This window comes from Ornithodoros turicata, chromosome 5 (genome assembly GCF_037126465.1).
Source record: "Ornithodoros turicata isolate Travis chromosome 5, ASM3712646v1, whole genome shotgun sequence".
Lineage (NCBI taxonomy): Eukaryota > Metazoa > Arthropoda > Arachnida > Ixodida > Argasidae > Ornithodoros > Ornithodoros turicata.
Genome location: NC_088205.1, coordinates 46,844,593 through 46,871,795, shown reverse-complemented (window position 1 = coordinate 46,871,795; position 27,203 = coordinate 46,844,593). Strand labels below are relative to the sequence as shown.

The window sequence follows — 27,203 nt, the reverse complement described above, 5'->3', positions numbered from 1 at the left end:
GCACATCCCTGACAATAAAACAGGCATCTAATTATGTAGCTCTTTATGAATAAATATTTCGATCGCGTCGCTCATTGAAAGCCTGTATCGACAATCAAGGCACGCAAGGACGCATCCTGAGACTTTCATTATGTTTCCCACAGAGGCATAGAGCGTGACTGGTGGACACCCCACTCGAGGAAACTTCATGACAACATAACGCAGTGTCTAGCTGGCAGTCTTGAGAAGAAGGGGAGTTCTGCAGCACTAACCCAAGAGCAGATGGCAGCAGCTTATGTCGACGCAGCGCAACTAAAGCCACTTCTTGGTAAGGTGTCCCTCCACCACGCGCACACTGAAACCATTATGAACGTCTGTTCCATCAGCCTTTCTACAGGCCGCGTACGACGTCAAACAACCCAAAGAACACATACGTTCCTCAGGATGTCCCCAAAGTGCCATCGTGTCCTCGTCCTTCGATATGAATCCCCAGAACGTCCTAAGTCTGATACTCGCGGATTGTTCAGGAAGAGTCATTCAGTCCTGTGCGCGTTCCTGTGGGTACGTAGCTGGATGATAAATATTATTTTGTTCCGTTTACCTGCTAAGTCTCCCCAAATATTGTGTGATACATTTTTTTTTTTTTTTGCCGATCTCCGAGGCTAAATGACATTTTTCAGAAACAAGGGGCGGTCTTGTGTAATATTTCTCTTCCTCAAAACGGAAACTTCCTATGATACATGGAACATTTACCTGGAAAAACACCGAAAGACACGATCCTGTTGCACTCTTTTTGACCTTCCAAAGTCCTACCGAATTTGTCAAACAAAATCAGTAAGAAACACAGGCTTTGCGTCGATGGAGAGTTAATACTCTAAGCAATTCCTCGCGTGTTGTTTGCGTTGACGAATTTAACTTAGCAGCTCACCCTTCGTTTTGTATCGGAGGCCAGTAAGACTCTCGAATTTACAGGAAGTCGCGTAACAGGCAAAGTTTTCTCTTCGGAAGGAAGTGAGTTTATTGCCCCTGGAAATATTGTTTTCTGAATCTTAGATATATCTGCTTGGTTTTTAGATCGGCGCGTTCATTGCCCGTTATGGGACATACGCTAAACTAAAAAGGAGAAACAAAACATGAAAAGCTGGTGACCGAGGTTGCAAAAATGCCGGAACAAAGAAAAACGACCCTGTGCTGAAAAATCTGGGCTCATTCCTTCAAATTAATCGATTCGTCACAATAAAATATCCTGTTTTGCTCTAGAACCATACTGAGGCTGTTTTGGGAGAGTTCCTGAAGAGCTTCTGACGATGGCCCGATGCGTTGCATTTTAAGGCTGTAATGCCCGAAGGATGTTATTCTTGTCCAAAAGGAACATCCCGGGGACGACCTGAGGAAATCCTTGTGTTCTTGGGGATACGATCCACATATAAGTAGATTTCTGCACAGCAGCACTGAGCTAATGTGTAAAATGATGCAACCGCTGACGTGTCATGCCTAGGATTCGGAACCCCGAGCCGTTTCTACAATCCAGGGATTTTTGAAGTTTTAAATGTGGATCCCGAGATCCCGGGACGCGACTGGGATTTTTTGCAACTATTCCAGAATGTCGTATAGAACTGTATCCATCTGCACATCTATACTATCACAAATTGCATGCGCAAATGCAGTGCGCGTTGCCTGCGCACGGAACTTTCTAGTGGGAACAAACGTAAGAAGAAGAAAAAGGGAAAAAGAAACTCTCTGGGGACAAAAGTTTTGCTGCGTATTATATTGAGCATTCGCCCCGCCCCAGAATATCGACTTTGCCTCGGAATGCGCTCCAGGATATTTCCCGCGGTTAACACTGCACAGTGTTGCGAGTCCTCGGGAGAAGTAGCGGGCCGGTCCTCCAGACGGAAGGCATGAGCCAGAGGCACACAGACAGATAGAAGAACGTATATTTACATATTGTACATTGTGCGAATAGTGCTGCTTGTGAATGATAGTGTATGTAAACATTTTTGTATATGGCATCGTGAACGGCTTTGCCCATAATTATATTCACTGATGAGTTCCAGTACTCGTGTACTTATTTGTGGTTCATACATATACAGAAACCAAGCACTGATACTTCATATTTTCTTCGCTATTTTCAACCATCGAAGTTTCGGGTCAGCGAGTTGAGAGAAAGCACTTTCCCACATTCGTTTTCTCGCAGGTACTACAACATTTTTCCTATTCATTTTCCGAGGTCGTTTCAGTAAACATACGGTGTGCAGGAGATTTTTCGAAGAACTTCTACAGCGAGAAGTTTACTCTTTAGTTTCTGATTGGCATCTCAGTCGCGCATAAGACTGATTCTTTTCTTCAGTTTTTATCAGTATTGGCATATCCATACGGCATGATTCTATACTGTATTCGTTCAGATATTACAAATTCGCTCCTTGGTTGGACCTCGATAGCAAACGCCTGGTTAAGAGTGTATTATATTTCCTAACTTAATTAGCATTCATAACATAATTCCTTTATTATGTTATATGTCATTATGTTGCACAACGTTATGGTTATATTACAGAGGTTATTGTAGTAAAGTAACGCATCAGCAGATTAGCCCTTTTCAGCAGCACATTTCCCTTTTTTTAAATAAACATATCCACCTTTTTTTCAGCAATGACAGAAAAATGCGTGTGTGTGTACTAATGGAGCGAGCAATGGACCTGATTCCTTGATTCAGCGCTTCAATGATCAGCAATTGTCGAGTGAGCATGTACGCGCCCGTAGTCGGCCAATTGTTTTGCGCGGTCTTTTTTATGAAACAAGTGTGCATTCATGGTAGGGGACCGAGAGACACGGAACAAGAAGGACGGACGACAAATTTTCAGACTCAGCAAAAGGTTTATTACACAGACCCAACTATATACCCAAGTCTGCACCACATAAACACAGTGTTTCAGTAACCATGTCAGTTTTTGACGAGAATATGTCTTATAAATTTCCAACTACAAGGAATGGGCTGTTGTAGCTTTGGGACTTTTCCGTGAAGTGGCTCATCTTGTTGGCTCAATTCCTGGTAACATTGATGGAGGTCGAGCTCTTTGGAAGGTAGTTCAGCGCACATTGCGCAGCTGAGATCAATGGCTTTTCAAACCTTTGTCATGTTTGAGAAAATGAAAAAGAAAGATGAAGACAGACACTGCTGCTAAGATGGTGGGACAGGGGCGCTTACAAAGCATCCTGACTTATGGCTTCTCACATCAAGGAATGAAGAAGATGCGGTGGGACAGGTAAATAAATATGCAGACAATTATATGCCGCCATCAAGTCTGCTCAGTTGTTGTTAAATGTTTGTGATGGTGACGAAGCCGCCATCACCTCGTGACACCATTCTCCTGTTATTCAGCCATTAAACATATAGTTGGTTCGTCTACAAGTTCGAGTTGACCCGCTAAGGAGAGATTTAGACCTTTCAGAGCGGATCCCACACATTTGCTCCCTCCCCCCCTCCTACCCCCCAAAAAAGGCTCCGTTATTGGAAATGATTGAATGGCTCAACTCAAATTTCTAACGCGGAACTTGCTCATTGAAGCTCGTTTGAATACGTGTCTCTATACAAATGAAAGTACAGCTGTACACGCATAGTATGAACAACGATTGTCTCTTTTACGTATTGTTGCGCATATGCATACCATGTATTGTTTGTTTGTTTCATGCGTATCATGATTTCTCCAGCAGGGGTCTACGGTGAGAAGCTCATTTTCGTACCCCTTTTATTTATTTATTTTTTAACATCGACATAAACGAGATGATTTCATGGCTTATTCATACGGTTATTTTATTTGATTCATTTGATTTTACGGTTATCCCCCGGTGTAAGTTACTGGGCGGTTGAGTCTGAGAATGGCCATTTTCAAGTTCATGCCTCCAGGAGGCCACTTGGGTTGTGTATGGGAGGCAGAGTTCTACGCTGCGCATCTGAACTGCGGAAGGTTTCTGCCCCGTAGTTTCTGGCGCCAATGGGAGGACGCGTGGCCGGGGCGGCCAGAGCCGTTTATAGGGAGAGTTTGGCCATTAGGAGGAGCCTAACTTGAAGCGCGTCATGTGACGTCACGGCTAAGCCACCTCCCTCGCCATGCTCTATTGTTGTCCCGTTGTCAGCCGGTCGCCGACGCCATATTGATGCTGATCGTTGTTTACGATGCCAGGAGGGAAGACACGTGCGTACATTGTCCTTCGAAAGCCCTTCGTCCTTGAACTCTTTCAGTTTGGCAACAAAACCCCTCTTATCGGAGGCGGCTGTGGGTCATAAGCCGGTTATTCCTGTAGATTGCATTCATTGCAACAACAAAGCTGACGGACAGCATCAATATGGCGCGCATCAGATGGCTGATAAGCGGATTCTGCTTGGATTCAGTCTTTTTGGGCGGCGCAACGACGACTCTGACGTCAAAATAGGCTCCACCCACGAGGCGGCAAAAGATCAGAGAATGGCCAAACTCTCCCTATAAATGGCTCTGGGGGCGGCGTCGGCTGAGTGCCATCTGGGGGCAGAGGTTCGAACGTAGACGGGGACGTGCTTTTGGCGACGCTACATCCACTGGGTCGTTCCATCCACCACGGCGCTGAGTTGGCCCGTGAGATGGCGCTGCTCGATCTGTGAATCTAGGGAGCCTACATGGGTTGCTGCGGACGCACATGGAGGCTCCCTATGTGAATCTAGGGACGCGCGTTCCTTGGGACCGCGAAAATGGTCGGCGATAAGTACTGAGTCACTTCTGTCTTTTGCTTTTAATAAACGTTTCATGATCGGCGTCCTTGAGCGATGCCCGCGTTTGTTTGTTTGTTTGTTTGTTTTTGCTTTTAATGAACGTTTTATGATGGCTTGTGTTTGCTTTTAATGGACGTTTTATGAGGGCTTGACTCATTGCCTGTTAGGCGCGGACTTCGAATGGCGCGTTTGCGGCGTCGTTTGTTTGTTTTATTAAATATATGGAACACGCGTTGTTAGAGTGATCTTGATAAGACGTCCGCGGAATCGTTGCGCCTGTGTTTGGGTGATAGTAGGGCGTTTTTTGGCGCGTGTGTGTGTGCCTTCCCTTTTACTGAGCATGTCATGCGATTCGTGTGCGATGCGCTGTGGACCGGGACACGGGCGGTGAGAGGTATACCTCGCTTTTGTTTCTTTGTCGTTTCGCGGGACAATGCGTCATTATGGACTGTTTCCCTCTGCGTTTTATTTTCTCTGTTTCATACCCCCTTTTTGTCTTCACTGCGCCAAGTGACACGTGTTGTTACGTAAGGAATTTGATGAGATGCCATGCCCGTGCCGTTTTTGTGCGTATGTTTGGTAATGCTGGCTAATGACGAAAAAAGACTACATTTATGGTGGTTTCTTTCATTAAACTTTTGGTGGCACCGTACCGCTGTCAGTCGACTGGGCGCGCATCATCTTTCTATGTGAAACCAGGAGACGCATGCAACTGACCACAGCAGGCTGCGAAATTAATGCAGATGAAATTTATTGCAAGGAACTGCATGGACAGGCTTTTGTTGGCGATGACAACAGTACATGTGGTCGAGGGCGGTCCTCTGATGCCTCGGTAGTGGAGTACACTGCTGTTTTTATATGCTGTAGCATATCAAGATGCGTGCTCATGCAATTGGTCGAAAGCCGTTTGATCGAACGCGGGACGTTTGGTCGAAAGCCATTTGATCGAACGCCGTTTGATCGAAACGGCAGCGGTCGTTTGATCATTTTTTTTATTGGTTCGCTTGTAGCGTTGATGTAACAAAAAACATGAAGAAAAACAAAAGAAAGCGTCAGTCCTAGATGCTGTTATCCTAAGGTGTATTTAACTCTCTGTAATACGCTTGCCCATAAACACATTCCTCATCCTAACCCACTTCTTCGCATCCAGAAAGCGGTCCAAGGGCCTGGGTTGTTCACCCTCTCCCGTTCGACAACTTGATAGGTTTTTCCTCTCTGACAGATAGTGACTAAACATGGCATACATGCCTTTCACCCCTAGTCCCCCAACACTTTGTCAACTAATTATTGACGTCAATTGTCAAACAATAAACAACTTTGACAAATAAATAAATAAATGACATTCTTGAATGGTTTATTCGCGTCGAACGTGGACAAATTTTAACAATGTATTATGAATGTTTGTAGTAAATAACTGACATTGTATAGGAGAAAGAACAGTTTTAGTTTATTTACTTTGCGCCTATGTGCAAAGGAATCTAAATTTGGTTCTTGCAATATACATGGAACCGAAGAAGTCCCTCGAAACCCAGACAATATAAGCCGGGGAGCTGATCTTTGTACATTGCCTACTTTTTCCTTCTTCTGTTCATTAAAAGCAAAAACAAACAAACAAACAAACGCGGGCATCGCTCAAGGACGCCATCTCACGGGCCAAATCAGGGCCGTGGTGGATGGAACGACCCAGTGGATGTAGCATCACCAAAAGCACGTCCCCGTCTACGTTCGAACCTCTGCCCCCAGATGGCACTCAGCCGACGCCGCCCCGCCCACGCGTCCTCCCATTGGCACGCGAGGGAGAGGGAAAATCTCAGGCCAGCTCTCTAGAGAATAGTCGGTTACATAGGGTACATAAGTTACGTAGGTGGGTTACATTTACATAGGGGTTCTACGGGTTTCAGCAACATGAATTTTTATTCTGCCAATAGCTATGCACGCGCATTTGAGCTGCATCTATCATTATTTATTTTTAGCTTGCTCTGCTACACCAGGGGAAAAATGGACGGAAGAAGCCAAAAAGCAGGGTCTTAGCGTCGAGTGTGTTTGTAAGTCACGTGAACTAAGTGAAGTGTCCGCGTCTCTGTGAGTGTACAGGTCCCGAAAAAAGTTTATGGTACACGCGAGCGGTGTACTTTCTCCTCGGTACGACACCCTAGCGGCAAGCGGAAGCTGGCGAAATCACGCCAGTTCAGTGCCTCAGAGGGGTGGACGACTGCGCTCTTAGCGACACACAGCGGTAGTTTCGGTATGATTACTGTTGTATGTGCAGGCAAAGTGAGTTGGATTTTACTGTTGTGCTCGCCAACAACACGTGATTCAACGATTGTTGAGACAGGGAGCTCGCCGCTATCATCGCGATAACAAGGATGAATCATGGTGGCAACACTGTACCGTGTATTGCTTTTATTGGAAAGCCATGATACGTAGACAAGAGAAAGAAAGGTATCTTGTAACAGTTGCTTTAATATGGACGACGCGTGACGAGCTGATAAACAATTGACGCTGACATTGATAATTGATTGATTGATAAACAACTGACGTGAGTCACGAGTTGTTGACGAGCACAACAGTTAAATCCAACTCATTTCGCGGGCACATACAACAGTAATCATACCGAAACTACAGCTGTGTGTCGCTAAGAGCGCAGTCGTCCACCCCTCTGAGGCAGTGAACTGGCCTGATTTTGCCAGCTTCCGCTTGCCGCTAGGGTGTCGTACCGAGGAGAAAATACACCGCTCGCGTGTTCCGTAAACTTTTGTCGGGACCTGTACCTTGTTCACTTATCCGGCGTTTCTTTTTGTTTTTGCTTAAACAACAACTTGATTTTGGGATGATAAATGGGGAGTTTCATCGCCGGGGGCGATACTCTACCCCATTCATGGGGTGGTGGTGATCAGGGTGATGGTGGTGATGAGGGGAATGAAATAATGAGCCCCTTCACAATAAGGATCGAAGACCTGTTGTGTCCAAAAATGTCAAAAGAGCTTTGAGCGCAGAGCGTTGGTGGGCTGGATTCGGCCAGGGACTAAGCAATTTTGATAGAGAGAAGAGGCGAGAGTCCAGCTGACTAAGAGACCCGGAGAGTACGGTTCGGGAAGGTTGGTAGTGCGGGTAATCAAGAAGAATGTGCTCCAGATTCTCTAGAGCACCGCAGTAACAGCTTCTGCGAGGGTCAACTTGTCTCAAGCGGTAACGCCACTAGGCTGTAAAAGTCACATTGAGTCGCATTCGATGATTCGTGGCAAAAAAAGCGTCGGAACACGTGTCGGAAAGCGAGCGTTGGATCAACACTGCTCAGCATAGATGGGGCTGAGATTCGGTTGTTCATTGGCGGGAAGCCAGGGGTGTCACGAGGCGTGTGGAATGGAGCGACGATCTCCTCGCAGCAGTGCAATACTGGTCCGCTTCCGACACGAAAAAGCTGCTTCTGCAGCACTGTCCGCCAGCTCATACCCCACCACACTACATTGGGCTGGAACCCACTGAGGAACCAGCCTGTGGCCTGCTTCGTACACAGGGTGGTAAGCCATTAACACATCCGTGACTAGGGGTGCGGATGAGCTATTGCCTGAGCGTATTCCAGCATTTTCAATGGCTTGCAGTGCAGATTTTGAGTCAGTGAAGACTGCCTATTCCCGCGGGGTGAAATCAACGATGTGCTACAGAGAGAAAAGGATGTCAGTTCCGCAGTTGTTGATCAAATTGGATGCGGAAGGCGCCGTTCTTCCACTACGCCTGCGGATGGTATGATGAATGCCGTGGTGGACCTTCCTTTTCTGGATACGCCATCTGTATATACAAGAGCATAAAAATCGGCTCGATGGACTTTAGGGGGAACTTGATCTGTTCTTTGCAGAAGGTTCTCGAGGCTTACGAAGGTCGGTGGTACGGGCAGAGACCAGGGGGCTTCCGGCGATGTTACGTTCTTTACTACGAACCACTACGAACCCTTTGAGACTCTGGCGTGTCCTCTGGGCCACTCGATAGGAGTCACTTTCAGGGCGGTATGGAATTTTTCTGAGGCGCGGTAGACGGGGTATGTGAGCATGCAAACGTAGGAAGCGCTGAGCTGTTTCACGTTCAAGTAGAGCCTCAACCGGAGTTTAGCAGCTTCAGCGAGGACTTGCCGTGGTTCAGTCAATCTGGAAACTAACTTCAAGGCAGCGACGGAGACTTGGAGCAAACAGGGTATTTAATGGCGTTGTTGACATCCTGTGCAGGATAGGAAGGCTGGAGGGCACGGTCGCCCTCACCAACGCAGAGTGAACTGCGAGCAGGGGGCGCTGATCACAGCCCCATCCTGAGCCAGAAATATGTTGAACTGCAGGAAGCCATTGCTGCACTTTCGTTTCAAGGTGCTTAATGTGGCGAGCCTAGTCGAGTCGAGTCCAAGTCCGAGTAGAGTACCACGCAAAGGATGCGATGAAAACGTACAGGCCCAAGCTTCTCAGCATCAACCCAAAGAGGCAACCTTGTCATAGACTTGCGTCGCATTATTTAAAGCCAGCTCCAAGCGGCGCTGAATGGCTGGGCGTGATTTTCCTACTGTCCAAAGGGCGACGTCATCTGCATACAGGGAAAACGACACTTCGCGAGGAATTACCGATTGTAGGCCAGCCATCATCACATGAAAGAGAGTCGGACTCGGAATGGTTCCTTGGGGGACTGCTTGATGTACGGATGATACATACGGATACTTACGGATGATACAGGGCTTTGGCCTTGGGATGTACGAGCAGCGACAGTTCGGTCCGTAAGGAAGTCTTTCAGCCAGATGAAGAGTCGACCGGATACCCCAAAAAAGCGCAAGGCGTGCAGCACAAAAATGTGCGAGACGGTATAATACGCGCGCTTGATGTCCAGGCAAAGCGATACGACGAGCCGCCGATGAGCACGAGCATGTTGGACTGTAGAAACTAGGTCGAGAAATGAATCCATGGAGCTACGGTGGCGACGAAATCCAGCCATTTCGTGAGGGAACACGCCTTCTTTTTCTTTTTTTTTTTTTCGAGCCACTAATCGAGGTAATGCAAAACCATTCTCTCTATCAGTTTTCCCTCTATCAGTTTCTCAGGCTCACAGGGCGATGAGGATAAGGCATTTGGGGGCTTGGCTGGTTTCGAGATGGGAACAACCAATGCCTCCTTCCAGGTAGGTGGTAGAGATCACTGTTGCCAAGACGTATTACACACATGAAGGAGAGCTTGGAGAGACTGCCCGTCAAGGTCTCGCAGCGCAGCATAGGTGATTTCATCGGGTCCCGGGGGGAGGACAGGGAACCAAACATCGCCGTTCGAATTTTGTGAAGAGATTACATCGCCCCTATCGACATGGGAGCCATGGTCTCTCTTATCGGCGGTTGTGTTTACGAGCACTGCATGTCACGAAATGTGGAATTGCAATCCATAGATGTCAACGAACGTTCTGTTTCCAATTACGTCATTCCAGCACATACTGCAGTTGTGCTCTGGCTTCGTTTTGATGGGAGACGACGACAGCAGCGCTTCGTTCACCTTCCTGGCCTGGCATTGCCCGTCATCCTGGGCAGGGACTTCATCATCTGGCAGAAGTTGGTGCTGGCTCCGCCCAATGTAGGATACGTTTACCACGGATCGTCAGGGTTTTTCCCCTTCGCCGTTTCACGGGACAGCAGTTCAGCTCAGCAAGATGCTGCGACGTCCGTCGAACCGTCTGGACTCCCGACTGACTGGGGCCGTTGCATGGTCCTGAGGAGGAGCGCCGAGCGTTGAGGAGGAGAAATTCTGCTTCATGGTTATCTCGCTTTATCTCTGTTTTCCACGTCTTCCATATTATGAAATGTAGCGGTGGTGGTAGCGGAGAAAGAGTCTACTAGCTACTTCTATTTGTAGCGCAAATACTTTTTCCGTTACCGGTTTAAAATGTAGCGTGATCGCTACTGCGATACTAAAAAGTAGCGAATACCTTAGGCTATACCGGCGCTACGTACAACACTGAGTGAAGACCTCACTAGTGACGTTCACTTACGTTTCGTCTGGTTTCGCTGCACCCGAAAAAGACAAAAAGCACACGGCTCAGAACTGCTCGAAGCTTTCTGCTTCTATTTACTGACGCGTATGAAACACGTATCGTTCATAAGTCTCGTTGCATTTCGACAGGCAATAATCTACGAACTTCGAGACCTGTTGTGTCATAATCTTCTTCCTCCTCATCCGTGTGTTTGAATGTGTTGAAGGCATCTATCGCTTCTTGACCCGCTACGTGAAGGAAAATTGCTGCCTTCTGTTCTTTGAACTCACCCGGCTTCGTCTCAGTCGGTGTGAGGTACAGCTCATTGCGTTGTCTGAAGCGCTTTCAGTGTTCGGCATGCTCTGTTGACAGGATGATCACTTCTCACGCAATGTATCGAGGACGTCTGAGTGAGTGGAATTTTGAGCAGTAGGTTCAGAAGGCAGCAATATTCCTTCGTGTAGCGGGTCAAGAAGCGATAGATGTCTTCAACACGTTCAAACTCACGGATGAGGAGAAAAAAGGTTATGACACGACAGTCTCGAAGTTGGAAGATTACTATTTGCCGAAGTGCAACGAGTCTTATGAACAAAACGTGTTTCGTACGCGTCAGCAGTTAGAAGCAGTGTTGTACCCGTTATCGAAATATGGTATCGCGATACCGATACTCGTTACTTGAGTAAAAAGTATCAAAATGCCGATATCGATACTTCTTTTTTAAAGTAACGGAGTACCGCTACCGTTACTAAAAAAGTAACGCGATACTTTGCCTAATATTTTTGTTTGAAATACGAAGGTGATGTAACATAGAAATATGGCTTACGTGAACAGTTTTGCAGTAAAAAGACAGCATATTTCATATGTAGCGCGGACACGTTATGCTTGACTTTTATCTATAGTTGGTTCTGGAAGTCGTCTTCTGCCATCCTTTCAGGCCGTGGTCTCTCCGGCAGGTGACAGAGGCCAGTATGACAATTACGTTAGTGTCAGGCCCATACGTACTACCCTGGAGTCCAATGACCAAGGAATCCTATCAGAAGTTAACAACAGCACAGTATATGTGAGCATGACTCAGTGCGACACGGCAGCTTAGCAGTGGAACCCAGAGCGCACTGTCAATGACTTGACTTCTGTTCGTTGACCTCAACTCTTTTGTTGAACACAGCGTGGTTATTTCCTCCAGTTTCTAAGAAAAACAGTGAACATGTGTTTGGTATAATTCCATAATTCCGGTTACGGAACACGTAGACGTGTCCACAGGCTTCTTGTCTAGGGCTAGGCGGACCATTGACAATGAATAAGAGTGAGAAATATCTTCGGTGAAGAGAGGGTGGAACACTAAAAAGTATCGGTATCGGTAACGATACGTAGATCGCGTTACCATAAATTTGTAACGGAAATACTTTTTCCATATTGATGTAAAAAAGTATCGCGGTACGCACTCCGATACGAAAAAAGTATCGATTACAGTAACGGTGTTACTTGTAACGGCGATACCTACAACACTGGTTAGAAGGAGAGAGCTTCGAGCAGTTCTTCAGAGACTGACAGTTAACTTCAACGGCATGCAACTTCGTGGAACTAAATAGCTCCCTCCTGCAGCTGGCTACTTTTTCTCCGATGATTATGACACGAGTGCAGATGATGAAAATGCAGAGGTTCAGAGAAGCCTGACATCTACATATACCGAAACCAACAGGATGCAGAGCAACCTCCAACGGAGCAGGACGGCGTATCAGGATTGCGAAGATCAGCAAGATACGTATATGCACCACAGCGTCTGGGTTACCGTCACAACATTACAGAAACTTCTTAATGAAAGCTCCTGTTTCTTGTTTGTAAAGAGAAATGAGGATATATCCGTGTGTTTGCTTGATAATAACGGCGAAGTTACTGGCTTGTTCGTGAGCCTGCGGACATGTTCCTGCTGAGCTCTGACAGTAAAACTTAGCCTTGGAACACTCTAACGATAAATGGTGAAGGTGAGTTGGGGTGGAGTGGGGTTGGGTTGGTGGAGTGAAGTAGTGTTCAGTCGCTTGAGTGCTCCATGGCTAACCCTAGCTGTCAGAGCTATGTCACTGGTGCAATTATGCCATTTTCTACCATCCGGTTCACCTCGTCATTCAGGGGTGGTTGCAGCGCATGAGGAACTCGCGGGGCAGCGTGAACCAGAGGCTGGGAATCTTCCTTAACCACCATGTGGCTTCGCCTCTACATTGTTCCCAGTCCTTTAAAAAGGTTCGGTCATTCGGACAGAATCTTTTTCCGTAGGCCACCCATTTCTGTAACCTCAGCTACTCGCTTCACCAGGCCAAACAGTTCGCTTGCCATCATCCCAAGAGTGCGTGCATTCCCCTTCTCTTCATCACGAAAAAGTCGATATACTCCGTTTGGTTACGGGTATGCGCACCTTGCCAACGTTCTGTACGACGTCTCCACTGTAGCCGTAGCGTTGGAGTATCAGGAACTGATCTCCTACATAAGCGGATAATTTTGTACGTTGGTAGGGGCATCAGATTAGCTTGAGGACCTGTATCAAGCTTCGCTTTCGTCCATCAGTAACAACAACTTTATTGCGAGATGATGAATGGGGAGTTTCATTGCCAGGGGCGGTACTCTACCCCATTGCTGGTGGTGATGCAGGGAATGAAATAATGAGCTGTAATGAGTTGTAGTTGGCCAGTAAGTCGCTACGTCGGTAACATGTGCACTGGGGTTCTGCATGCCAATGGCCTCCATGTTTATTCTTTATTTGGCCCGCTGCCCCATCTTTTCGGATATCGTAGGTAGGGTTTCTTTTTTCTCTTTTTTTTTTTTTTTTTTTTGTCTAGCACGCTGGCTCCTTGCACGTTGGTGCTGCTTGTGGTTTCCGTAAGACACTCTCGCCCGCGAAAGAATGGTGAGGTAACGATGTGCAGACGAGCGATTGAGCGAGACGGCTCGGGAAGAGGGCAATGGGATGGAAGGGAAGGGGAAGACCCCTAACATATGTTGGTAAGCGCAACCTCCTGGAGTTGGGGTTCAGATGTGCTCGTGGGCTGCATAGCTCGCCGTAGTCTGCGTCTTGCATTCGTCTTGTATTGCCCGCTTAGCTTGTCGCATTTTGGACAAACGCGCTTTGCGTTGGTCTGAAGTCTCCCTCGTAAACAGACACACTTACCCTCGAACTGGAGAAGTTCCTCGGCCGACAACTGCTTGCGCCGGCGTGTGATGGCCGGCAATGTGACATCTGAAAGCGCGCCCTAACTCATGGGAGTTTTATATCCGCGCTAGAACACGCATGGGAAATTCCACCTCAAAATCACATACCGACCTGTCTGACCACAGCCGCTGCCTCAGAGAACACAGCAGCGTACAAGTTAACGAAAAGGAAACATGTTTATTTGATTACGTGCAATTCCTCCCTGTTTGAGCTCTATAGTTTCCTCTGTCTGCTCTGTGCAATGGTGGTGTTGTGAATAACCCACTCCTTCAGTTTCGCTTCGTGTCATCGTTTTCTCTCTGCTTCATGTTGTTGGCACTACAGCATTTAACGGCTTCCTTTGCTCCTTCGTAACTACGAGGGTGTTAGCACAACATGGGAGATCTCCAAGCAGCAGCCAATGAGTGCAGGTCTTACGCAGCGACATACCCTGCCTCAAGAAAACGCAGTGGGTTCGCTCATAAATGCTAGCGCATTTAATAAACATAGACTTGCATGTATTACATCAGGCCTGAAAGCTTCACGTGATGTCGTGAGACAACTGTAGAGGAAAACTAGACAACAGCTGTAGTAGACACAAGAATAGTAGAAAGGAAGTGAACTGAGTGTGATGCAGGAGCCGGAGCTCGTAGGTCAAAGTAACGATATTTTTCCGACCTCACGGTGGGGCATCCTTGTTGAGGGAGAAGAGGTCCCGGTCAGTCCAGAAGTAAAACTTTTCTTTATTTCGCCTACAACCTGCGCCGTTATTTTTTTTCCCCTTCGTTTTTGTATTTCAAGTTCTACCTACCAGACACAAACTACTTTGATTAAAATGAGTCATCTTGAGTGTGTCTTCACATTTGCGGATATGGATGGAAACTCTGGCCCAGAACTCTTCGACGAGCTTGCACTTCCGTTTCGCTTCGTCGGCGCCGTGATGATCGGTCATTAAACCATATGAACATTACCGATCATCAAACCGAGACCATGCTTCCACCGACGCAGTTCGAGTAGTAAAGCGTGCGGAAGCGAGCTGCGGTTACGACGAAGTTTTGTCTATGGGAATGACTGGTTCGCCAGCACATCCAGTAGATGCAGGCGCTGTGTAGCAGAATAGTTTTTCCGTTCAACTTTCCTTGCTGCCAAGGTGGGACAAAATGTCATTCCACAGGAAGAGTGGTGGGGTAGCGGGACAACAAATGAGAGATTGGGACCTGGTTCTCGTAAATCGGGATTGGGTAACTTTGGCCTTGAAGAAATATGTAATACCCAGCAGGAAGGCATCTGGAAACACATTTGAACAAGTGTCGTTGCGAACCTTTTTCGAACCGCGAAGTTCGAAGTCGAAACATGGGGTTCGAATGATTCGATGAACCTTCGAACCTTCAACAGGTTCGAAGGTTAAGGCAAGTTAAGCCGCTGTTGAGCAATGCTAAGGCAAGTCACAATTAACGTTTGAGTGTTTAGCGTTATCGGTGCGCTCAAACCAAACCCTCAAACGTATAAATAGCGATGCACTATGTCGACATTCGACAACGCGCCGATTGCTCCTTGTCCTTGCCTGTCGGAATGTACGCCTACAGCGCGACCGGATTGAACGCCGTTGGCTGCGATACATGTAAACTGTACACCGCAGCGAACAAATCAAATAAGTACAGAACGGGGTACGCTGAGGATAGCAGCCCAGCACTTTGACGTTGATGCCAACTGCAAGCAGTATATGCGTTGCGTACGTTATGTTATCTTTATATATGTAGTACATAGTGCCTCAGACCAAAAACGTTGAGATTTTTCTCGCGTTTCTAAAGGTATAACCGACATAACGAGTTTTTTACAACTAAATTTGTTGAGGCATCAAAAATTCATATTCGAAGCCGCGCATGTTGAACTTCGTTCGAACTGTCCGACGAACTTCTGAAAAAGGGTAAGATTTTTTCGAACCTGTTCGCGACCGGCGTTTCGAACCGCGGCCTGTTCCCGACATCATAATTTGGCAGTGACGCTTACCGCGTCGTCGTCCAAATAGGACACCAAATACTGCTTCTTGAATCATATGCTTCCAGGAAGGAAATGTATGCCCATGCGAAATAAAATGCAACCGTGCCGAACTGTTCAATACATTTCTGGCTAAGAGTTCGAATTACTCAGCGAACTTTTTCGGATTCAAACTTCGACAAGTTCGAGGCGTTACTAATCATGGTATGTACACATGAGCCGCGATACTTGTGACGTCTCTAACTGGATTTACTTACTGCAATATATAAATTTGCTAGTCGTCCTAGGCAACACCTCCTATATATTAGAAGGCCTGTGCACTACGTCGCTCAAGGAGGCCTGCTGTTACAACTGTTGATGCTGCTATGACTTCTATGAAAGCGCGAACAAGAGAAAAGCTCGCAAGGCTCACGCAGGCCTCCGTGAGTTAGATAGGGCGCAGCCCAGGTCCCCCAAACTCACCTCGGAAAAGCGTGCAACGAAGAAGGCCGCCACTAGATACCCCACTGTTGCCGTTCCGGATCACTTAAGCGCGCTAAGTTTAGCGGCAAAGTGTTTTTGTTGTTTCTGCGAATGAATCTAGCCTCTATATGTCCAAATAAAACGCGTATAACAACTTTCTGTGTCGTGTTTCACGTTTTGGTCCCGTTTTTAAACGTGTTGAGCGATCGGAAGGATCTAGTGCACGGCTGCGTGCATCACATAGCGTACCTGTCGTACCAGGCGCCGCCACTGGCGCCGTAGGCGCAGTCGTCCATTTCTCCTTCGGTGACTTGGCCTGGCTTGGACTGTGCTTCAACTGGATCTTTAGCGCGCTACAATCAAACGCAAGCCAACGTCTGGTAACAATGGGGTATCTAAGGGCGGCCTCCGGCATTGCACGCATCAGGATAGGAACAAATACATGGGAAAATGGCGACCTTGGGGGACCTGGCGCAGCCCTTCTGCTATTTATGACGTATTGTCCTAGGGTTTACCTCCGGAGGGTATACCTGTCGGAGGGTTTACCTCCATATGGTAACGCTTGCTGAAGACGTTTTCTCGTGCCTTTTGTTGATAATCTTCTGTGTTTTTTTCTTGATGACCGTCGACCCATATTTCTCTTTCTGTTTAATGTACGTGTCTTGTAATCATGCATGTTAGCTGAGAGTGAGCTGCCATGCTATCCCTTTCGTACATGGAGGCGTCCGAATAGTGACGTGTCACACATGCCGTCAGAGTGTGCGTCAGGTGTACGCCTTCGAGCCAAAATATTCGAATGAGCACTCGGAGCACTTGGCCTTCTGGAGAGGAAAATCAGTTGCGCTGCGCATGCGCTAGAAGTGATGTCACGTGTCTCTCTTTGCCGCCGCCGTGCCGTCTGCTCGCTTCGCGTGCGCATGCGCTAGCAGACAGCGGTTTGTTTGCCTGAGGATGGGGTTTGTGGTAGCGGTGAAGCAACTTTGCCAAGTATTCCGTTCAAGTTCCTCGCTGGATGTCCCGCTTGTCCGTCGATGTTCAACAGGTGAGGGGACGTTTCAGCAACGCCTGCGAGTTTCATGGGCGGTTGAAAAGGTAAGGGCGTCTGTACAAAATTGTTCAATGGGCCGCTCTGTTACTACAGATGCAACAAGTGCCAGTCCACTTTTTCTCAGCTGCACCCTCTCAGTTCAGGCAGCAGCAGTACCAGGTGTATGTACATAACTTCCAAGTGAATTAAGACGCACGAGTACAATTCTGAAGCTGGTAAGTACGTCTCATGCTACACACCATTCGCGTTCAACGCTCTTATTTTGCATGTGTTGTAGCAAATGATTCAGTGGCATAAACCGGCAGACTGGTGCGGAATGTACACCCATAGTGCCAAGTTGGACTAATTCTCGTGACGTGTTCGTAAAATCTGTGTAATCGGACTATCTAATTGTCACCTGTTCTATCTTAACACCGAAGTCAGTATATGAGTAAGAAATATCGTGTTTTCGGCAATTATCAGTAATCCTTCGTTGTGCTTAAGGATTCCTATTATTTTGTATTTGTGCTTTTACTCAGAATTATCATACTGTATTCTTAACTGCAGCAACAAAATTACGAAACACATGAGGATTGTGTTGAAATTGAGGACACTGCTTATTTTTACTGATTTCAGATTCTCAGGCATGGAGAGAAGAAATGCGCAGGATGCAGCCAAGAGTCATTTTACTAAAGGCACAGGGGTAAAAAGATCGATAGATGGAAGTTTAAAGTGTTATTATATTTGTAACTGATCAGGTGCTTTTATAGAGAGGACACATCAAAGGCAATAAGGTCCATCAAATCACAAGGTTCCGTCAGGTGTGGGGACACCTGCCTTGCTGATATGTCTGCAATGTTCCAAACTGGCAAGGTCTCATTTGTCTTCCAATCTTCCTGTTATGCACATGACGTTGGGCTGTGCCACACCCCACTGACAAAAACAGAGGAAGATGCAATAGAGGCGGCCCGTGCAGGCACTTGTAAAACACTATGTTGTACTGGAATGTCCTTTTTTTACCTTCAAGAAACTATTTGTTTATGTTAGGGAAACTATGTGACGGCATTGCGCTCAGCGTACTATGCAGCTCAGTGTTCGGGGTGTGCTGGATGGCACGTTTCAAAGGATCCAATTCACCTCACTACGGTGAGAGGAATAATATATGTTACGGTGAGAGGAAACACGACGACAATCAAAACAGTGTTGCCCTGTTCAGTTCTATCAGAGCCCAAACAAACAGTCCAGTGCTTTCCCTCACACACAAAGGCAAGAAGGATGATCCTACTGTCTTTCAACGAGGAAATACTGACTTGTTGCAAGATGAGGATTTCTTGCTAGTTCTCATGACAGGCATGCAAAAACAGCTGTTAAGGCATTTGGGCACCAACAAAAGTGTGATGAACATAGGAGGAGCAGGAAAGCTAGCTGGTGTTGACTTGATGTTAATGCCGAAGTGTACACTTTTTACCCTGTCTCCTCTTGCACTTTGTGTATTAAATCTTCATTGCTGGTTCGTGTGTCTATGTGTTCGTCTCGTTCCGTGTTCGTCCTGTGTTTTCCCCCAAACTCAAGGCAATGTTAACATCAAAAGAAAAGTGTGCATAGATTCTACACATAGCACCACAGATGGGTCATTCAATGTGATAGTTGTGTACTGCCACTTCATACATTTTGGGTAATGGTTCAGGTGAAACACTTTACAGCAATGCATGCTCTCCTGCATTGACTTTTCAACTGAAGACAATATGCCCCATTTTGAGCTTGGTCTGGGGTATATTACAGCAGGTAAATACATTTAAGTGTGGTGACATACATGCACATAATTGGTAATTTGTATATCCTATAAAGTGCTCTGACCTGAGAAATCCTGTAGAAAAAATTGTGTTAATATTCTGCCAATAAGAAGTGGAATAAACTTTCCACTCACTGCACTAGGCAGTTTGTTTTATTCTGTGTGTTTATATCTCTCCAGTACTGAGTACTCTCTTGCAACATAACGAGACAACTGCCCCTGACTGATGGTATCGTTTTCTTCAGCTGCAACAGATGCTTTTTACCATGAAAATACTAACATCAGTTGGCATTGCACGCATAAAGCTTTGGTGAGCTCAAAGCCGCTGTGTGTATTCTTGTGAATGATTTATCTAAGGAAATGTACACCCTTCCAACAACCACGAGCAAACTCTTCATGACTATGTAACGCATAATTATTTAATTAGATTAAAGGACAAATATACTGCCATCACACCAGCTCAATTGCAGTCTTTCGTTATCATCAAAAGTATGGTGGCCGGGGTACATGACTCTCATCAACATTCTTATAATGTAATCCACATACAATGCTCAGTCATTCTTAAATTTTTCATGCACATCAGTACGCCTTGTATATTCAAGTTTGCTTCTATCTTGTCTCATGCTAGCGTTTGCTATCCGTGCGGTAGCCAGAAAATATTATGGGAGGTTCTATGGGGACCTTCCAGATGCACTACAAAAGGTACGATCTTGGGGGTTTGAACCCGCCTGGCTATGCCCCTGTTGGCTATGCTATGCTAAACATGTTGTGACATTACTGAACAAAAATTGCCAAACAACTCCGCTTTGTCTCAACAAAGATGCAAGGAGTTAAAACGGGTGCAGCTATGTGAAAGCCAACCACTGCAGAAATGCAAATAAGAACAACAGTTCTGGAACCTGATGTTCGAACAGCTGCTGGGAATTCAGAAGATCATACTATATGCGTGAAAATAACTAGCACAATCACATATGTTTGTATGTTCATGTGTCTTGCCTCAGCAACTGAGTTCCAATGTATGCTTGATTGCATTTATTTAGCATTTGTTTCAAGAGAGGCAAAAGTCCTCAAGATATTGCAAATCTATATTGTAAATCTACTCAGTATTGGCCAGTTAGATCACACAACTTGGTTGATTCATTTTATCAAGCTTTGTTTCACACCTCAAGGAAACGCTCTTCGGTAACCTCAGTGAGCCAAACATGCAGTCCAGGTCCAGTTTTGGATATTTTTACTGGTCTCGTTAGCAATACATTGTTCCAAAATACCACAAATTCCAGCTGGACACCATATCAATGAGCCTGTTGCCTTGCACTTCATCGGAGCGGCCCCCTGCTGGCTAGCAGGAAGGTATCGAATAAGAAACAGGTGACTGGCTGTTCTGTGCACCTCTCAGTGTGTGTGGCCGCTTCTGTTTGCTGCTACGGTGTCACTCCCATAAAGAAATGCAACACCCCGGTGCTCCATAAACTTTTGTCCCAATCTGTTCGAATATTGATGCACAGATGGTGTGAAGAAAGCCATAGCAGCAGGGCAGTTTTCAGAAGCAGCTTTTCAACCAGATTCCAAGAGTGTGCCAAGCAGCAGGAAATACACCCAGCCAGAGGATTTCTGTTGAATTCATGCTTAAAGGACCTTTACATCTACATCATTTACTCATGAATGCAGCACTGTCATGTGACAACACATGACAGTCCATTAATGCTTTGAACATGAATTGAGCTTTACCCTCTGGTTGGGCGTGAAACAATGAATCTTTCAACAGCTCATGACCCATTTGGGGGTCATGACCCACAGTTTGAGAAACACTGCTCTACGCATTCGTTCCAACAATAATCTGGCATCCTTCAAAAACACCATCAAACAGGACTTTTCTGCTGATACGTAGGGTGACATGCAATTACTTTTTGATTATGTGCATTTCTCTGCTGTGCAATATCTTTGCTATTTGTTTCTTATACTTGTCATGTGTTCTTGGTATATCTGCTCCCCTCAAATTGTGTAGACATTTGCATTGACTGTGTCTTGGACTGTTCAACAGGGCTTGCCCAGTATCAGTATCAGAGTATACTGTCATGAAATAACAATAAAAACCTGAAAACTGAAAAAAAAATCATCTGAAACACATCTGTCTGACTGATTCCTCTAACAATCTCCTCACAAATGCTCGATGAATGATAGTTCATGTAACCACTCCTCTGGTTGCATGGCACAGAATACGCACCTTGAAGATGTTGTGGACAGAAACAAGCTGTAACAGGCCAAGGAAGTTTAGATGATGTGGTGAACCTATGAGTTTGTGGTTGGCCTTGAATGGGCCATCATCGCTCAGAGGTAAAACTTATTTATGTTGACTACGGCCTTCAAAGTCTAACTATACTAAGGCATACTATAAATTACTATATAGTCTAACTATACGACTATAAATTTTTTGTTCTGCACTTTTCTTGGTACACCGGAGTTCACCCAAATGACTTTCTTAAGCATTTTTGCAAGAGCAGCCTTTTGGGAAGAAATAGGCAGCAAAATCTCAAATTGGAACACTGACCTTACCGAGCAGTGTTTGTTAGTTGCCGAGGTTGTACAATGTACAGCTTGGTACAAATGTTTACGGACCACCATGGTGTCACATTTCTCCATTGGAGTGACACCTTAGCATCAAACAAGAGCGGACACACATACTGAGAGATAGACCCGTTTCTTATTCGATCTTTTGCTGGTAGCTGGCAGGGGACCGCTCCGATGAAGAAAAGCGCAGTGCCGTGAACTTTTGTCTCGGGCTGTACACGCTGTTGTGTTGTACTCATACAAATTCTGAACTGCAATCTTTGGAAATTTGAAACCATTATGCCTTAACTGTCGGCTCTGATCATGAGCGAGATGGGGCCCCGGAGCATACGTCCCGTTATGTCCTGGAACTCTGCCAGTCTGGAACGTTGCAGACGAATCATCAATGCAGGTTACCCCACGTCTAACGGAACCTTATGATTTTATGGTCCTTTCTCCTTTGATGTTCTTCTCTGTAAAAGCATCCGATCAGTTACAAATATAATAACACTTTAAACTTCCATCTTTCAATCTTTTTACCCCTGTGCCTTTAGTAAAATGACTCTTGGCTGCATCCTGCATTTCTTCTCCCCATGCCTAAAAATCTGAAATCAGTAAAAATAAGCAATGTCCTCAGTTTCAACACAATCCTCATGCGTTTCGTAATTTTGTTGCTCCAGTTAAGAATACAGTATTAGAATTCTGAGTAAAAACACAAGTATAAAATAATAGGGATCATTAAGCACAACGAAAGATTACTGATAATTGTCGAAACCACGATATTTCTTACTCATATACCGACTTAAGATAGAACAGGTAGTAATTAGACAGTCCGATTGCACAGACTGTACGAACACGCCACCCGAATTAGTCCAACTCGACACTATGGGCGTACATTACGCACCAGCCTGCCGGTTTATGCCACTGAATCATTTGCTACAACACATGCAAAATAAGGGCGTTGAATGCGAATGGTATGTGTGTACTAGTGTAACAGAGCATATGAGACGTATTTACCAGAATTGCACTCGCGCGTCTTAATTCACTTGGAAGTTGTGTACCTACATTCACCTGGTGCTGCTGCTGGACTGAGAAGGTGCAGCTGAGAAAAAGTGGACTGACACTTGTTGCATCTGTAGTAACAGAGCGGCCCATTTTACAATTTTGTACAGACGCCTTCACCTTTTGAACCGCGATCACGAAACTCGCAGGCGTTGCTGAAACGTTCCCTCACTTGTTGAACATCGACGGACGAGCCGGACATCCAGCGAGGAACTTGAACGGAATATTTGGCAAAGCTGCTTCACCAGCTTCACCACTACCACAAATCTCATCCTCAAGCCATGCTCAAGCAGCTCAAGCAAACAAACCGCTGTCTGCTGGCGCATGCGTACGCGAAGCGAGCAGACGGCAAGGCGGCGGCAAAGAAAGACACGTGACATCACTTCTAGCGCATGCGCAGCGCAAGTGATTTTCCTCTCCCGAAGGCCAAGTCTCGGAGCACCGCTGCGTGCGCCATCTACCGCTGTTCGTCTGCAACGTATACTTAATAAAGAGACTCTAGGGGGCGCATAGCACGAGGCCCGCTGGTGGAATAGGCCGCAATAGCAGGCGACAAGATTTCTCTTCGCGACAATATTTCTCTTATGGCGGATTCGGGTGGTCATTTCGTAGCAACTTTTTTTGCCAGATCTCGAGCAGTCATGTTCGCTTGGTCAAAATGAAGCAATCTCGCATGTTCGCGTGGCGCTTTCCAAGCGCTCGGAATTTGCCAGCTAGCACTTTTTTTGCCCGGTCTCAAAACGATCGAGCAGCAGATTGCTCAACTGTATCCAGTGTCGTCACATCCGCACTGCAACGATGCCGAGTGCCCTCATTGGCCCGCATGTTGAAATCACGTCGTTTAGCAGACGACAGAACTCGAAGACGGGCGACCGCGACGCCTAGCGTGATTCAAGTACCTAAAACCACTAGATTCCTAGCAATCATGTTCGGGTGGCAACGGTCACGTGATCCAGCTCGGCCGCCGACCTAGCAATTTCCGAGCGCTCGGCCGTGTTGCTACGAAATGACCTCCCGAATTCGCCATTAGTTCAACATGGCCACCTATGAAATTATGGTGCGTTTCTTGATAATTTCGTTACTTACTTGTTCATTTTACTTATTTTAAGTGCTAATAGGTACCTAATATGAGACACTAAACTTACAAGTGTAATTGTTCCGCGCTCTTTCGCCTTCACGGTATGCCGGCATTTGTTCAAGCAAAACAGTCGCCGCAAACTGTCGTCTGCTAAATTTTACGACAAGCGCGCCCTCCTCCGAAACTTGGCGCAAGTGCGAGGAGCGAGGAGGCGAGGGCCGAGGGGCACTCAACGAAGTTCGCATCGGACGAGACTTCTCAAAGTGCGCCTTCTGTGACGCACATGAGCGCCTGTGGAGAATTCAGATGACGCACCATAATGGTGGCACTTCCGATGTGTGGTATGCGGTGGCGCATCTCAGACTATTCGAACGCACCCGATGTTTCGAGTGCTGCCATAAATCACCATGCAAAGTAGTCGGCTACACAAGAGGAAAGAGAAAAGAACACAGATTTGTGTTGTTGTTGTTTTCTTTTTCCGTTTCCTTTTCTTTCTTTTTTTTCAGCGATGCAAATGTGCGTACATTCAATGCTGTAAAGACGTGCTAATATTTTCCTTTAGGGGCACTAGTGATGAGTCCTGGCTATCCTGACTGGAGTACCGGTTTCGAACACTACACGGCCCCGCAGTTGTTCTTCCTCTCATTCTGCTTTGCCTCCTGCGGTGACGGCCACTGTAACGCAATCCTGTCGCAATCGCCGGCTTTCACAGAAGCTTTCTCCTGCTCTTCTGGGAGTGCAATGAGACCTCTACAGAGATGCGACATCTGGTAAAGAAACGGAATTTGCTCGCTCAACCATTACCCCGTTGGAGAAATCACCCATGGGACAATTAAACATTCTTGCAGACGCAATGTAACTGTAAACACTTATCCTGCATAGGAGAAATCATACTTTAAAATGTGATGTCAGATTTTTACCTTGTATCAGTAAACTCCTTAACTCAGACTTCCTTGATTTCTCCCAGCTTCCTTTGACTCGATATTTCTTGACGGTATGGTGGCGGGTTTCAGCAGATATTTGAAGCATTGATAACTTTAGGCTTTTTAGACATGTATAATGCTATAGGTCTGTGGTTTATCCAGAATCCCACCGTTTGCAGGGTTTGCAAAAAATCGGGGGCTCATTATTATACTTACGTCATAACAGCTCGACGTATCATTACCGACATGTCATTGTAACTGAAATAGCAAGACACGCTCCCTCCCCCCCTCCCTCTGTAGGGGGCGCACAGGTAAAAATTTTGGGGGTCGCCAAACATATGGGTGGTGTTGGGGTGTAGGGGGTTCTGGATAAATCACTGCTGCAGGTAGCTTTACCAAGATATACACTGGCGTTAATAGATGGTAGGCTGAATGACGCGCGAAACCGAAACGAAATGGTGGCTTGTGTGTGATGGGGAAACGGTGGTGAAAAGTCAACGACGTAGTTACGATGTGACTCGTGGGGTCCAACAAATTTTTTAATCTTCGAAGTATAATACCACAAGGTTCCCCTTCCATGATTTTGCAATAAAATTTCGCGTTAATCATGCTGGCGATTGGACTGTGAATTCGGGTGCGGACTGCGGTGGCACGGCGTCGTACGTGCTTTGAATCACTTGTTTCCGAATCAAAACGTGCTGCGCAAAATCATCTCCCGAGAACACCAGTCTGCAGCCTATGAATAATATCCAAATTTTTTTCAACAACACACACGCTTTACATTCGCTGTGTCTGAACTATTCAGTTCCACGACGTGAGCAAGTGTTCACATATATTGCACTGAAAGTCAACAAAGTTCCTCGTGATCACACAGAATGCTACTACGGCGACACGTCCTATGGAGGAGATGCAATTGCGGTGAGCACGTATTGAGCGTGCTGCACTGGTATGGTTCACGAGTCACGCTTGATAGAGGGCACAGTGTTGGCTTGCATGCTGATGACGTATTTACGTGCACTTGAACACATCAGGTGGCTGAATTTCTCTTTCCATCTTCTTAATCCTTCTGAAGTACAGGATTACGCAGGCAACGTAGAAAATCTGCAACAGAATTTTTGTTGGCGTGAGAAAGGGCGTTGAGAGCGACAGAAACCATAAAGTGAGTTTCAAGTGTGAAGTGCGTTTCAAGGTTAGGAAAGCGCACTAGTTCATGGCAAACTCGAGATTCGATGCTCAACTTGTCGTTATTCCATAGTGCGTCACAAATGCATCGCTTCCCTGAGCTCCTCCGCGATGGCCAATCGTGACGTTCATTTGAAATCGTGGCTTACCGGAACGCCTTTCACGTGCCGCCGCGTGACGTATGCAGCGCGCCAAGTTAAACGCATAACGATAAGGAACGGTATGTTCAGTTCAGCATCGAGCCCCTGGTCTCCTGGAACCAAAAGGTGTCGAATGCAGCGATACGAAAGGAAAGCAGCATTAACGAAAGCAAACCTAGCTATTCATCTAGCCGAACGTAGGTCAGCCATATTATAGCTCCTTGTATGAAATACCTCGTAATGAAGAAGTTACTGAGAACAAGCGCATGACAAAGTGATAACCGTAATGCCTGCAAGATTGAGAGACCAGTCCCTTCTTGTCTGTAACCCTTCCCGTCCATGTCACCACATTATTCTAGGAGTTAGCATGATTTGAACCCCTGTTCCATTCGTCAAGCTGTCCATCAGGTGTCACAGCGCAATCAAATATACAAAAACACTGGGAGAAAGCTCTGCGGATGGCCAGCACGACCCTCGCGCGACGTCTCCGTACTTTTCTTCTTTGTTTGTCTCTCAGCTGACTGACGTGCTGCTCGAGTTGCGACGGTCTACGTCATCGATTACATGATAGGCCCTGCCAGGGGACCCTCCTCTCTTCCGTCATTCTCTGATTCATTCTTTCCAAGAGTGGAGGATGGATGGAGGTTGGTGGATGAGTGGAGTGGAGGATTTTTCAAAGGTGCGCGACCTCGCGCTGCAGGTCACCTGCGTCTGTCGTTCATTCGTAGGAGCTCATTTTATTCGTTGCAGATTGCGGTCCGGGAGGAACAATAAAAAGAGATATTATAGGGGAGTTAGGGCAAATTGAGGACACATACGGATAGCAAGTAGACGAGACGGAGCGAGCGCCCATTTTCAGCTTGTTTATTTGGCAAACGCACAATACACTCAAGTCTCTTGATAACTGGTTGTAAACCCGTGTTTCTTTTTATCGATCACGTTACGACCTTGAGTGTCAGCGTTCTACGCCTGCGCAGAACACAAGCTAAATATTTGGCGTTAGTCACGGAAACCGTTCACCCAATTCAGAGCTCGTCTATTTGCTATCCGTACGTATGTGTCCTCAATTTGTTCTAACTCACCACTAGCACCAAATGTGC

General features: G+C 46.3%; 2 protein-coding genes across 4 annotated transcripts in view; one reads left to right on the top strand and one right to left on the bottom strand.

Annotated features, from left to right (window-relative positions):
• The window catches only part of LOC135395984 (neprilysin-1-like), a 207,236-nt gene extending 182,430 nt beyond the window's left edge, over positions 1 to 24,806 (top strand). For both annotated transcript variants that reach the window (XM_064627063.1, XM_064627062.1), the window contains exons 10-11: positions 144 to 307; positions 24,421 to 24,806. In XM_064627063.1, the coding sequence (XP_064483133.1) occupies positions 144 to 307; positions 24,421 to 24,632 (376 nt within the window). In that variant the 3' untranslated portion in view covers positions 24,633 to 24,806. The remainder of the gene's footprint in view (positions 1 to 143; positions 308 to 24,420) is intronic.
• A 493-nt stretch (positions 24,807 to 25,299) lies between these two features.
• Positions 25,300 to 27,203, bottom strand: part of LOC135395983 (uncharacterized) — a 105,740-nt gene continuing 103,836 nt past the window's right edge. For both annotated transcript variants that reach the window (XM_064627060.1, XM_064627061.1), the window contains exon 6: positions 25,300 to 25,882. In XM_064627060.1, the coding sequence (XP_064483130.1) occupies positions 25,790 to 25,882 (93 nt within the window). In that variant the 3' untranslated portion in view covers positions 25,300 to 25,789. The remainder of the gene's footprint in view (positions 25,883 to 27,203) is intronic.